A 15,115-nucleotide genomic window follows, 5' to 3' on the forward strand; every position below is an offset into this window, starting at 1 on the left:
CAGACATCATCTGGAAGGGAAAAGGGCAGTGTTTCTGCAGGATTCAAAGCTCTTAACTGTTAGCCCTCTATATTGTGTAAAGTCTATGAAAATTTCCAGAAAAAAAAACAAAGTGAAAGTGCTTTGTTCTCAGGAGGAGAGCTGTGTGGCTGCCCACAGAGTAGGTGTCTTCTGTGAAACCTAAGGAAGCCTCTAGAGAATGTAGGTCAGAAGTTGCCATTCTTACCTGGTTATAGTAACAGTTGTATCGTAAGTTTGTAGCTCTCAGATCTTACCTGTGAATGTCTAATATCTGAGTAGCTGTTTGCTGGCCTATCATGAATTGTAATAAGCCGTTTCTTCAGATAATGAAATGGGCAGTGCTGAAGTGGATGATGCTGCAGTTAAAGCTGTTGCATCCTCTTAGGCTGAGCCATCTGAGCGATCAACATAGAATTTCCAGATTTTCTCATTCCATCCTTTGCTTTGAAATAGGATATCCATTTGTTGTGTTTAATGAGAACTAATTATAAATGGGGGAAATAATATTTTATTTTATTTTTTTTTTTAGTTCTGTACAACGGTATGACTGTTTTATCATGAGTAAAAAGATTTTGGTCTGTTACATGTAACATGTAACTGTTACGGTAAGACATAATGTTGTACATTGACATTGCTTACAGTAACGATGAGTGAGTGTTCCTCTGGGATTAAAAAGTGAACTAGATCCAGTTTTACTGAAATAAAAAATTAAACAGATTAACTGTTACATTTGGCAGGCACAATGCTACTTTTTTTTTTAAGGGAATGATCCTTAATATTTGTTCTAACTTAATAAAATAATCACAAGTGAATGCTTTGAATTGTGGGTCTGATTACACTGAGGTTTTGACTTTGTACACTAAAGTGGAAATTTTTACAAATTGAAGTTATAAACTGTATTTCAAACCCTGTTTCTTGTGTGTGGTAGCTCTTACAGTGTCAAGGGCAGGTTTTGTTTTCCTCTTGTTCTTGTTGTATTTTAAAAAAGCACAGGCAGCATTCAGGACCTTCTGGTTTAGTGATTTGTTGTATTGGGCCTTTTCCCTTCCTCTAAAACAGTCTTTGCCAGAAACTGCATAGTGGAGTCTTAACTTGAAATTAAAGATAACAGTGCTTCTGCGCCTAGTGCATAACACTGCCAAGAAAATATACACTTGAAAAATGAAGCTTTAATTCCGTAAGTGAGATTAGGAAGATAATTTTTTATTTCAGTGGAATTTTTGCACCAGAACTGTAAGATCAGATGCTCTGACTGCTACTTTGCACTGGTGTGTGGGACCTGGAGTGTCAGCAGTAAGGTTATAAATTCTCCTGGAACTTTAATGAGAAAACTACTCCTGCAGCAAAATCTTGTTTTAATTACTTGGATACTGTTCAGAATAAACTTGTCAACTGACTTGTTGCAAAGAATATTCAGTTAAAATTTATTGTGGTCTTGTTCCCAAATTTACTGACTATCTCAGTTTGCCAATATCAGGTTTCTCGCCTTGTAAACAAAATATGATCAGCGCTGCAGTTGCATTTTCAAAAGGAGAGGAAGAGAATGAGTGTAAAACATACAGCTTTATGTGTGGGTTTTGCGTAGCATTACAATACAAGGCATTACCCATCCAGTATCACAGGTGAACAGAGGTGTGGGTAGATTTTCCAGAGATGCTTGTAGAGACCTTTTGTAAGGATCAATACAAGACTTGGCATACTAAATTATATTAATCAAGTTCTGAATATTAGTTAGATCTTCCTAATAAAACTCCCAGATGGTCCAGACTAGGGAAGTGGTGATAGTAAGCGTGTAAACCTTCCAAATAGCACTTCAGGTTTTGGTGAATGGAGTCACTTTGAAGAAGAAGAAACAAAGAGTACAGCCATTGGTATTGGCAGAGGGCGGGGGGAGTGCTACCTAGCATGTACAGGTTAGAAAAACTAAGCTTCATTAGATAATGAAAATATTTATTAAAAATGATTAAACAGATGCATGGATTCTTCAATTCAGAATTGAAATGGTTTAATTAATTTCTCATTTTATATTTGAAATAAAAGTAATTAATCTGTTTTAAAAGGTGCCTAAAAGGTGACTTGGATTACTGCTTCAGCACCTTGCTTTGTAGTCATGCTCTCAGAAGGTTATTTCACTCACTTTCAGGAGCAGGAAACTACAAGTTTAAATGGTATCTTTAATGTAACAGAGGGAAAAAACAAAACCTTCCGGCTGGAAGCTGAAGACTAATGTAAGATACGCCTCAGCCTCATGTTTTTTTGTTTGTTCTTGATGGTTAAAATCATGGCAGATGGTTGAGATATTATTCTTGATCTAATCCAGGAGAATTCACCATTTTAGGTTGAATGATGATGAGTGTCTGGCTGAAGCATGTCTTATCTATTAGATGTATAAAGTTAAATGGTGGGTTTGTACGTGTCTACAATTTACCTTTAATTATATTTATGCAGTGATCTTGTGGATGTAGGTCAGCTTCTGTGGATCCAGGTCTGGGGCTGAGGCGCAAGAACAGAATAGCTTTTCTAAGCCCTTATTAATTAGTATTCACTGCTTTGGTGATAAGTCACTTATATGCGTGGTGGGTACTGATGCAGTGATGGAGTGTTTTTCTGTTAATGGTGCTAACTTGCTGGCAGTTTTCCCAGTAAATAGCTAATTACTGCATTGGATCTCATCACTACCAAATGCAATGAAAATAAATAATGAAGTAATACATATTTATTTTTTTTTAGGTAATAATCTATGGGGATTTGCCAAAAAATAAAGAAAATGTAATATATTTATCGAATCATCAGTGTACAGGTTTGTATTCTTTTATTGTTGTTTTAGCACTTTTCTTGATTTTAAAAATCTGCTTGTCTGTGTACTATCTTTCCAGCCTTGCCCTAATAAGCAAGAACTTCTAGTTCAGAAACCTTTAATGATATTTATATGTACGACATGCGCTTTTTGTTTCATCAGTGGCAGTTAGAAACTAATTTAACTAAACATTTTGGGCTTTTGTCTTTGCAGTTGATTGGATTATTGCAGACATGCTGGCAATCAGGCAGAATGCTCTCGGGCATGTCCGGTATGTCTTGAAAGATGGGTTAAAATGGCTGCCGTTGTACGGGTGGTATTTTTCACAGGTAAGCCCATTCACTTTTTCCTTGCTGTTTGTGGGTCAAATATGTAAGAGGTACCTTCCCTCTCTTTATCATCCATGCTGGAAAGATGTAGTTCTGAGCTGGCACTTGTTTATTTGAACATGAAAAGAGCAGGTTGCACTCTGCGTAGTTAGGTGTGTAGCTTAGTGGAGGGACAGTTATTAAAGAAGCAGTTTACTTTTCTAAGTGAATACTTCTTATCGATGGTGTTTATTACTGGAATCAAAACTGTTGAGTCTGTTAGAAGCATATCAGAATATTTCCATAACTTTGTTCTTTTTACAGTCCAAAACCCCAGTTAGCAACAGGTGTACACAGCCTTATTTTTTTATGTATGGGGTTTTTTTATCATGCTACAAATTGTGAGTAAATTGACACTCCTGTGGTGTACTTACTTACTTTTCAGTTGTTTTATTTTAGCACAATATGAAAGAGGAAAATTGGACCTTAGTAACTTAGCGTGGAGGAAAAGCAGATCCCAGCCTCTGAAAGTGTTGATGGTTTTGCTTTGGACTTTAGTTACACAAAAACCTTAGTCTAGCAGTATTCTTATTATGGCCTTTTACTTTCTCCTCTTCCGGCGTAATGCTGCTCTTGTTCCTTTTCGTTTGAGAGCTCAACCTGACGTGACTCAAAATTACACAATTCCTGAAGTACAGTGGGCCATGGTCACTGTACAGCCAACATACTGAGTGGATGTGATCTTTAGTCTGAAATGGTGGAGATGGCTTTACCTCTCTAAAATCCTTTCTGAATTTGTCACGTCTGTTCTTTCCTTTTTCTGAAAGCAGGACTTTATATATACAAGTGAAATAAAACATAGAGGGGCATGTTTTTGGAAGTATGGTATGTTCTGCTAGGTGATCAGAAATGGCTTCACAGTATTTATTTCAGCATTTAGAATTAGAATAGCATTTAGCTATTAGAATAGAAATGGATTAAGTTTGGGTAACTGTTCTAAAGTGCCAGTTCAGCAAGATTTTTCTCCTTGGCTTCTGTCTTTGATCTTTACCTGTTCCCTGAACGTTAATCTACTTTCTACCCCCCACTCCCTCACACTGCCTAGGCCAAAAAAAAAAAAAAAAAAAAAAGGCAAAAAACACTTAGAAAAATACTTCTAATACAATTAGGCAGTTTCCTTGAACTGACTGTCAGCCCTTCCCGAGAGGATGGGGGATACTGAGAGAAATACTATGCTGGGTATGATGTGAACTATATGCTAGTTTGTAAAGGAATATATGAAGATTGGGCAACCACAGACGTGTGTCTGAATAGGAGGCTTTACTCTCTCCCTCATCCTTGGCTGCACATTCCTCTCTCTCTCACTGCTTGCACTCTTGCATCCGTAGTCAGATCAATTGATTGCTAGAAACAACAAAAGGGGGCAAGTTTTGAGTATACAGCCGTGGGTGGGAAGAGGGGAGGAGGCAGGATAGCCCTTGTGTGGCCGTTGACACTGAAACTTTGCCTCCAAGAAGCTAATGTTAGATTGGGTTGAGAGAGCATTGAGCAAGGGGAGGTACAGATCCATGAACTGCCTAATGAATATGCTGAAGAATAGGGACTGCCTTAAGCAGTAGCCTTTCCCAGCCATCAGATGTTGCCTTCTGGCTTGGGTGTGGGTACAGAACTTGAACAGAGGTTCAGGGTCTTGGATCATGTCACATAAATCTAGGCTGGAGCATGGGTGGTTGCCATCCTTTCTTCTAAAATCACTATGTTAAGAAAAGAATATGTGCAGACAAAATAAGAAAACTGTTCACAGTTTCTTTTTATTGGTGGATTTGCTGTCCCAGTCCGCTAAATAAGTATAGACTGTCCTACCTCACTGAGGCTATCCACTGGGAGAAAAATGGACTTCTTTGTTGTCTAGTGTTTGTCCCTACTAAAGAATCTGGTTCTTTACATTTTTCTTCCGCTAAAGTGGCCAGTCTGCTGCATGGAAATATTTTGCTCTTTGTCCTTGCCTGTAGTCATTACATTGATGGTGTGTTAAGTCTGCTTTAATTAAAATACAGGCAGGATATATATTCCATCCGCTATCACTAGCTGTCCAGAAATGATTTTTTTCAAGATTTTGGAAAATGACTATTGCTGTCCGGAATATCCGGCTCTCAGTTTCCTGACTGCTATATTGACTGTTAAAAGAAGGTTCCTGTGGAAATTAATCTGAATGTAGCCTACGTTTTTTAATCAAAACATATATATTAAATAAAATCTTTGGGTTTGGTTTTTTTTTTTGATTCCTCAAAACATTGAACTTTACAAAACGTAGTAGGGGATAATTACATTTAGTTATCTATATATATTCAGTGACACAAATGAAAGGCAGCTTACGGAGGTGATGTGTGTGTGTTTAAATGACTGAGACGGGATGCAGCAGGCCTGCAGTGCAAGCTAATAGGTATTTTTATTGTTTTTATCACACCAAACAGTGCAAAAACATAAAACACTTCCTGCCCTTCCTGTTGATGTTCTGTCAGTGATGTCACTTACACTCCACTAAAAGTTTCCAGAGCCACGTAATTACGCCATGTTTGTGGAATTCATATTCCCTACCTCACGTAAACATCCTGTTTGGAAATAAACGTGGTCTGGATGTCCAGGAGAGCGAAATTCAGGCACAAAGGAAGTATATTTGTAAACATAATCCATTGTTGACTAAGAAGGGGGCTTTTAAAGTACAGCGGAAAAAAAGTACAACTTTAAAAACAGTACTTCCAGAAATCTGTTTTGAAAAGCATTCATATATTTGATCTCTTACTGAAAAGGAAATGCAATACAAATTGGGGAATTTGAGTTATATACAACTGCATAAATAGCATTCTTCTTGGGAGGCAGCTATCTAATAGCAAGAAAAGAAAAGAACCACTTAAATTAACCTGTTATGTTTCAGGTTTGATTTATTAGGTAGAACTATTTCTTTTCATAAAAATGAGGCTTTATTATTTTTGGGTGGATCTGAAATTTTTTTTGCCCTATCTTTCTCCACCAAAATGCAGCTAGCTCCTATTCATCTTACAGCACCTGGTGAGGCTGGGATGTAATATCCATAAATATTTTCGATACGCTAGAGTTTGCTTGACTTTTTAACATAGGAAGTATGTCTTCTGTTATTCAGCGTCAGCTTGTGTACCCTTCTGGTTGTTACTCAATTTTAGTCAAATATTTAGCTGGTATGGCACCTTGCCTCTCTTTAGCTTTGTGCCATAGGGCAGCTGACATTTTTGTGTAGTTGGGTTTTATGCAGCAAATGGTGATCTTACATTATGTAATTTGTTCTTATGTTACATGACTATACTTACTTGAGAAGTAAAAATCTGTTTCTGACCATTAAGAAGTCTAGGTGGGGTCACCAAACCTGTCTTTGATATTGTGTCCTAAGCAAACTGTACAGTAGTAATTTGATTTCTCCAAGTTCACAAATTAAACAAGGAAAAGGTGGTTCAGTGTTCTTCCAGTTTACTGAAGCTGGTTTGTAGTTTGATAAATAAGGGAAGACTTTGATTCCAGCCTTCTCTCGTTTATCAAAGCTTGACCTAACTGAGCTCACACAGAAGGATGACTTACCAATGATGTGGAAGTTTTGTATAGCAGATGTGTTATTTCTCATACCAAACTGAGTTTGCCCTTCCTGAAAGCAGTTGTGGTGGTGAGTATTACTGTACAGAATAAGACTTCTACTTCCCTTTAATGGTGTCACATCTTAAAAATGGTCTTACATATGGAGTGTGTAGATAACATGTGGCGCTCTGCTGCACAGCTCATGAAACATTTTTTGGTTTTATACCGTTATCTATCCAGGACTGGTAAACTACTTGTGGGATGCTGATACGATGCTCCATCCTGCTGAAGGCCAAGCTTGGTGGACTGGAGGATTCTGTTCTTGGTTTTGGTCCCCTGCCAGCCACAGCAGCACAACTTGGAAGGGAACCACAGACCATAATGTTAAAACAGAATATTTAATCAGGAGTTAATGCATCATTGACTTTCTGTTCCTTTTCATTGCAGCTTTTGGAGAACAACGTAAAAGTCACATCAAATACCACTAGCTAAGCAGCTGCATGGCCGTTGCCATGCCATGAAAAGCAAACCCTGAAAGCACTTTGCATAACTGCCTCATCTGCCTGCCTCCTCCTGACCCCTCAAACTTTTTACCTGTCTATGCCATGCAAATAAAAGAACAGCTCCCCACACACCCCTACCCCTGTTTCTAAAATGTACTGTATCTTCCTGAGATAAGACATTTGAATGAGGTTCAGCTTTTAGTAGTTTTAATCTTGCTGTCACCTTTCTGTTAAGAGCGTGTAAAACCATAAATGGACAGAAATAATCTGACAAATCCTAATGCCACGATTCAGGGTGGGCAGAAAAGAGTATTACCAAGCTAGGGAATCAGTTAGAAAAACAAAATTTTGTTCTTTGGAAGCTATTTATTTATTTTTTTCACCCACCCACCCTGAATTCATTGTATCAGTAGTTCAGTAGTTCATTTTGGAGCATGTTCATTTACATCCTCTTGTGTAGCTGTGCGGTAGATAAAGTGATGTAAGAGGGAAATGATGAGGCAAATTTTATTTCTTTATAACCCTCTTTCTTTGTGTGTACATTGCCATAGTCCTTTTACTTAAGTTTTTGTCATAAACTCTGTGGAACAAGTTATAAAACTAATCTTTTCCAGGAAATGATCCAAGTTTTAATGGTTTTCAGTAAAAGTACTTTTATAAAATCTTTTGCCTTATAAAGATTTTGTGTTACTTATTCAATTATTATCTTGGTATAACTTCTTTGTTAAGTTTGATTCTCTAATAAAATGCATAGAAGTTTTCAAGACTGATGCTAGTTACTTTTGTGCTATTCATAAATTTTGTATGTAGAGGTATGATATTTGTAGTTCCAGTGTTTGCATTAATCAGTATTTAGGAGTGGGCACACCAAATTGAAAACATTGATCTATAAGTACTTGTATGTGAATAACTTCAGTTGTGTGATTTTTCCCTTGATGTACAAGCTGTGCTGCTTGACAATGTTGTCGTGAATAGATAGATCCCTGGGGTCAGTTTCAGTGCCACCTTCCAATTAATTATTTAACACCTTTAAACAAGACACTTCAAGTGTCTTATGCCTTTTTTTTTTTTTTTCCATCTGATCTTTATTTAAACAGATTTTGTGAACTAAGTACATGCAAATGCACAATTAGTTTCAGGTGCTTTCATCCTAGGAGAAAATGTCTTGTGGGCAATTTGCAGCATGAGTCACAAAGGCAACTTGTCATTGTCTCTTGTTTGTTATATCAACTCTTCTACATTAAACTATTTAAATATTTAATACTTCTTTCTTTTCCTCTCATAGCATGGAGGAGTCTATGTAAGAAGAAGTGCCAAATTCAATGAAAAAGAAATGAGGGAGAAGTTGCGGGCCCAGGTGAAAGCTGAGACTCCGGTAAGATTATACCTTTCTTCTCATTTCTTTGTGTTTTTAATGGCAAAGGCTTATTAAAGAAATGAGCTGTGTCTGATACCTACAAACTACAAGATGGTAATCATGGAATTGTTTTCTTTCTGTATTTTTACAGTTACTTTCTGTGATTAGGATACCTCTAATTAAACTTGGGAAGATTTAACTAGTCCTTGTTATGATACGAATGATACGAACTTTGTGATTCTGTCTTTAGGGGGCAGGGGAGATCTAAACTAAACCTGAGAACATGGTCTATAGCACCTTCCTTGAGAAACCACTGTTCCTGTTCCCTGTGTTTCAAAAGATGATATTTTGACTACTGTGTGGTTGTCAGAGACTGGTATTCCTGACTTCTGAAAGTGAAGAACCATTCCTACCAAATCTTAATTAGTCATCCCAATGATCCATCCTTTTTAGTGGCAGTGACATCTTAGAACTTTGTGTGCTACGCCTGGAGGAGAAAAAAAAAAAAAACACACAAAAAAACCCCAAACTCTTGATAATTTTCTATTTGAAGAATGATTGTTAGTGCCAAGTGACTTTTCTCATGACTCCCTGTATGGTTTGTGGCTCAGTGGTTAGAATGACTGTGCTTCGCTTCCACTGCTTGCTGTGTATTAAAATGTATTCGGCCTTTTTGGCTAGACTTAAGAAAACCAACTCAGCAGGCCTTGACATAGAACAGTTACACTTCCATCTTATTTAAAATGATGTGATTAGAATTTGCCACTCCAAATACAAGCGTCAAACCTTTTATAAGCAGAGGCTTGGGTAGAGGTGGTGCGTGGTGCATTGTTTGGTTTGATCTTCATAATAGTTGGTGGGGTTTTTTGGGGGTGTGGGGGGAGGCTACTGTGTTTATGTTTGCTCATGTGTCTGTGTTGAAAAAGTAAACTGGCCTCACATTTACTGAGAGGCTTAAATGACTAAAGCATCTCAGTTTAAGACTGTGCTCAAACTCATTTGTCCTGGTCTAAGATGTAACATGAACAGGTTTTTTTCTGTTTTTAATTAAGATAAGAAAGTGGATCTGTTTCTAGATTTTAGCATGTAAGTTACAAAGGCCAGAAATACATTACGACAATTAAATGTTTGCTCTCCAGTGTCTAATATAATGATGTCCACATGGAGAAGATGGTCATACTCAATAGTGGTAGCTTGTGCCCACATTACCAGGGAAGGTCCTGGGATATTAAAAGGTTGCATTGCGTCAGCTTATTTTCTGTATGTCAGTGGCAAAGATTCTACTTTCTGTACAACTTGCGGTGTAATAGAATAAGCAAAGACAAATTGCAGGATGTGTGAAACATACTTGGAGTCATCAGTCTAAGCAATTCCTCCCCCTGCAGAATGCTGGTGAAGTTTGCTTCAGTTAGTCCAGATGAAATACCCTAGCAGGGTGTTTTCCTGCATAGGCCCATGGATTTCTTCCTACTCAGAGGAGCTTGTAGTTGAGTCTGGCTTTCTGGCTTCCTCTGCATGCCTTAAGATGCAGTGGTTTGTTGTAATAATAAGGGTTTGTGGTAAGAGTTGATTTGAACTTTGCATTAAATTAGTCTCCTTTATAGAAACGTGGATTTTTTTTTTAATACAATCTTAGGAAGATGTGCCTAGAAATTAATCTAATTCTGCATTTCTTTGGAAACCTGCAAATGATGTTCAGTGGTCCTGCAATGCTATAAATTGACTGGACAGGCTAGTGTGTGATTTTTAGCCCAGCTGGCATGCAAGGGGTGGTTTAAACATAAAGCTTTTCTTTAAAGCTACATCCACTGTGGGTTCTGCTTTCCATGGTGGACGTCTACACATGATTCATGAAATAAATCCAGAAGGTTTGGGTTTTTTTCTGGAATAATCTTTCTTCTCCCTTCTCAGTTGCGTGTGGATCAAAAGCCTATACCTAACCTATCTAAACTAATGCCAAATGAATTTGGCACCACTTGGGTACGTTTATTTTTGATGTAATTTGGCTATCTGCAAGTTTGGTGGTGTGGGAAATGGGCACAGAACCTGGATGTGCTTCCCCGGCAGTTGTTCCCGTGTTTCTCATATTATCTAGAGTAGCAGTATAGAAGAGAAATAAGTGTAAAAGCTGCAGAAATACATTCTGTTTTAAATCGCTTTCAGCCAAATCACATAGGGATTGACAATTTTAAGTTTTACAAAACCAAAGTTGTCAAAAGCCTGTTTTTTGAGACAGATGTCTATATCTATTGGAGTAAAAGACACAGACCGCTGAGTAGTCATTTGAGGGAAGACTAAACTTCCTACAATCCCCTTTATCTGAGAATTTAAATGTAGATGTTGTAAATGCCCTTCAACCTACAGTTACTACTGGGAGAAGAACATGATAACCTGTGTCCTTAGTGCATTATTCATGAAGAAACTTCGAAGTTCTGCAACTTTGCATGACAGTCATGACCAATCATGTTGCTTTTAAAATGAAGACATTTTAATCAGTAAAGGAAGTTGCCCTGAACTCATCAGCTTCATGTGAAAATAATTCATTTACTATTCTGGGATTTTTATTCAAAGTTATGCACTGGATGCTACAGCTTAGGGTGGGCTTTTCTTCAGTTTAGTGAGCAGCTGTTGTTGCTTAGTCATTCTGTGCATACATGGTGGAGTTCTTTAATGTAACATTAGAAAAAAGCTTGCCTGTCATCTGCTAAGGAAAGAATTATATGCCAATAGGGAGGAGATAGATGGGAGTCTGTGTTAAGGGTCACTTTGTTATTTACAGTTTCTCTCCACATACAGTTTAAACAAAAGAATCCAAATGATTAATGTTCAGTCTGTCTGGAGCCATCCCTGTTCCCATTATGAAACTGAAGATGTGTAGAAAGGCAGAAGCGGTTTTCTGTTCTTGTCAGTGTAGCAAGCCCTTTACTGTTTTACTGTGGTCTTTTATTTTTTTGTAATGAGAAGTAAATTGCAGGTGGAATGCAGACAGGAAAAGATAAGGCTGCCTCTTGACCTCTTACATTGACAGAAGAACTGGATTAGTGATCTGGTATGCCTCATTTTATGTAGGGACAGTGGACTGCATGATGCTCCTTGCTTGCCTTTTCTTACAACTTCTACTGACCTGCTGCCTTAAACAGCCCCTTTGCCTGCCCTGCTGTTCACACCTTCTTTCCGCATCGCAGCAATATTAGACACGCAAAAAAAGCACTGTGATGCTAGACTGAAAGACTGTTGCACCTTTGTTTTCTTAGTGGGGATCCTGAACCAATAAATTGTCTTATCTACTTCTGGAAATTACTTTGCTTCTCAAACTCAGTGAAGTATACACTCAAGTGGTTCAATATTGGGCCTTTTGTTGGCAAAACTCACTTGAAATGATGTGATTTTGTTTTAAATTCCATAAAATCTTGGTAACAAATTCCAATCTTATGTCTTGTGGGAACAGAGACTATCACATGGTTTGAAAGACACTTTTGAGCCAATGTTGTTTAAATGTAAGCCATAACAAGATAAACTGCATTTCTAAATATAACAATATATACAGCTGACACTTGATATGCTCAATCTGCTTGTATTATAAAGAAAGTTCACTCTCGTGAACACCAACTACTCAGTTTGATAACTGAAAATGTAGCTTATATTTCTTTTTATCATGCATAGAGAGAGGAAACCTGCATTCTGAGATGTGGGATTTAACCCAGTACAGCCAATATTTAACTGGTTACTGTGTGTTTTGGTTTTGTCATCCATTCAGTCACAAAATAAATCTTTGTCGTGTGAAACAGTACCAGTCAAACACTGAAAACCTGGAGAGGGTAGATATATTAATACAACTGCTATAAGGCTTAATGTAATAATTTTGTTATATAGTTACTAATTTGCAAATCCCCAACAACTTCTTTGTAAATCCTGAATGTCCTTGCTGCTTTCCTCACATCACCTTTTGTATTTCATTCCAATTATACCAGATAGGCTTTCTCATACCATATCTTTTTCAGTAATTGATCTGACTGTTAATGTTTGTCATCCAGTTCACCAGAAGCATGTGTTCTAGGCAGTGGTCTAAATGGATTCAGATATGAATCGGTCTAGTTGTCAGGATGCAATAATAATAATAATAATATTTAAACTAAGCAAATGCATTGTTTAATATAATTTTGAACGTAGTAAATAAAAATATTTAATTGTTTTCTCCTTGTCACCCATCTGGGAGCAGCACAGTAAATGCAAGAGACCTTTAGTCAGTAGCTACCACTTCTTGACACCCTATGTTCTTCTACAGAGTGGCAGCTACTGTCTCCAGGACACCCTGCAAAGCCCTGTCCTTGGCCAGGTTTTATCTTTATCACCTCTTCTTGCTGTATGCTGATGGTATCTGGGCAAACTTTGTTCTGTACTCCAGGAACTTGTGGTGATTCATGACCCTTTCCCCTGCTCCACCTATACCAAATCCTTTTGTGGCACTCTGATCTATCTCAAGGACTTCCTTGGCTGCCCCACTCCCCCCTTTGGAAGCACAGCCCCTCTTGGTGCTGTTGCTATTTCTTTTTTCCTGGGAGACCTTCACAACACTGGGGAAATGAATAGCGTTGTTACTTGGGTGAAAGCGATTACCATCATCCATTCATTTCATCTGTGGACTGTGGCAAGTTCACGGACATTACGCTGGGGACTCTGGGTAACACCTGCCTCTTTTCTGGTTTTCTGTCTCCAACAAGAATCAGTAGGGTTCTGCTAAATGAATCCTGATCCACTCCTTGAAGCTTTCAAATTGATGAGAGATAGCGAGTGTATTGACACCCACCCATGACACAGAAACAGGTGTGAAAATACTATGTAACTGAACATAGGGGACCTACTCTGCTTGGATTAAAACTGCTGTTTCAATGAATTGGGTACTATGGTAATGCATAATTTTCTGTGCCATTTTGAACTTGAGCAGTGTATTTTGCAGTCACCACAATAAAGTGTGTAACTTTTATGTAGCTAATTGCCTTAAATGAAAAAAGTCTGTATAAAAAATTGCCTTAGCAGCAGCTGGTGTTTCTAGGTAATTAAAATGCTTCTGTAATTCAACAATTCTTAAGCCAAACTCAGGGGAGCTTATTTGAAATCTTAGATTGGAAATAGTACTTAAGGATTTAGCTTCTGCTGCCCATGGTTGGAGAAGAGAGAAGCCAGTCATGCAAGAAGATGTGGTAGGCTGAATTGCAGTGGTAGAGTATCTTTGTCTTGTGCAGGACTGTACATGAGTGTAAGTAGGACATCAGTTTACATTCATTAATTTTACTTGGTAAAGTACTCCTAATGAGCTACATACTAGGTTTATATATGCTGAATTTGATGTAAAGGCCAGTTCTCTGCCTTGTTGGTATGCTTTCAGTTCAGAGAGATTCAGATTTTTGGTCAACAAACCTGTTGGGCTGCTTGCATTTTAGAGGTTTACAGGAATAATTAAGATATAATTTCAACTCCTGCTTGGTATTACACACGTAGGACTGGAGTAAGTAGATACTATCCTCTGTGTAATCAGCTTTCAGTGGCTGATTATCTGCTTTGAAAACCCGTAATGGCATCGCATGCTTTTAAGTGCTGACCTGTGTCCCAAGAATGGCATTCCTGTCCTGTGTGCTTCACTTTCTTTGCTCTGTCAATACCTGTTACAGCCACTGTATTAGCTGAACATTCAGTCTTTAATGAGGAGGGGGGAAGTAACCTCATCTTGAAGTACCATTTTAAAGATCCAAATTACATGATTTTAATACAAGCACATTTATGAAAAGAAAAAAAATGCACCTGGATTTGAATATTATGGCCTTTCCAGCTAACTCTGAAAAGTTTTACTCATTCACTGAAATATTTCAGCAGTGTACTTCATAGATGAAATGTGTACGTGACCGGGGGAGGTGTGGACTGCAGCTGGGTCTAAGGATTCCTGTACTCGTCCCTGTGCTTTTGCTACTGTCATGTTATAAACAGTAAGCACCTTGACTCTTAAACCCATTTTCTTTTGTTTTTTTCCCACCAAATCAGGATACATCTTGGGTTTCTGCCAGCCCTTGAATATTCTTGGACTTCACCTGCCTCTGCAATCTGCCAGTTCTCCTCATCCCCAAACATGCCATGAGAAGTACAGCCTTTCCTCTAGCTCTTTTTATTCTACTGCTACTGGTTCTGCCATGCTTAATATTTTCTTTTCTTTTTCCCCTGCCAGATTCTAGGCTATGTACTCAGTTTTCCTCTTTCTTGATCTCCTGCTGGCTTCACTGGTTGGCACAGTTCCTAGATTTCTTCCCTCCTCTGCATTTTAGCACATTTTTCAACCTTCCACACTGTGGGGTGATTCTGGAGAGTTCATTTGCTGGGTCCTGTCTTTCTGCACTCTAGCTGTTCTGCAATCATTAAGCGCAAATACCAGCACACAGTGATGTTTTGTGGGCCAGAAGCACAAAGTTACATTCCTGTGTGTCTCTTTCTGAGTTTTTATTCAATTTTGCATCTTTTCATGAGGTGCATTCCCACT

The 15,115-nt window shown here is 38.1% G+C and overlaps 1 protein-coding gene across 2 annotated transcripts in view; it reads left to right on the top strand.

Moving 5' to 3' along the window:
• The window catches only part of AGPAT5 (1-acylglycerol-3-phosphate O-acyltransferase 5), a 60,439-nt gene that overhangs the window by 14,185 nt on the left and 31,139 nt on the right, over positions 1–15,115 (top strand). For both annotated transcript variants that reach the window (XM_037391175.1, XM_037391174.1), the window contains exons 2-4: positions 2,752–2,821; positions 3,032–3,147; positions 8,518–8,607. In XM_037391175.1, coding sequence (XP_037247072.1) covers positions 2,752–2,821; positions 3,032–3,147; positions 8,518–8,607 — 276 coding nt within the window. The remainder of the gene's footprint in view (positions 1–2,751; positions 2,822–3,031; positions 3,148–8,517; positions 8,608–15,115) is intronic.

The sequence above is a fragment of the Falco rusticolus genome, chromosome 6 (genome assembly GCF_015220075.1).
Source record: "Falco rusticolus isolate bFalRus1 chromosome 6, bFalRus1.pri, whole genome shotgun sequence".
In the NCBI taxonomy this organism is placed as follows: Eukaryota; Metazoa; Chordata; class Aves; order Falconiformes; family Falconidae; genus Falco; species Falco rusticolus.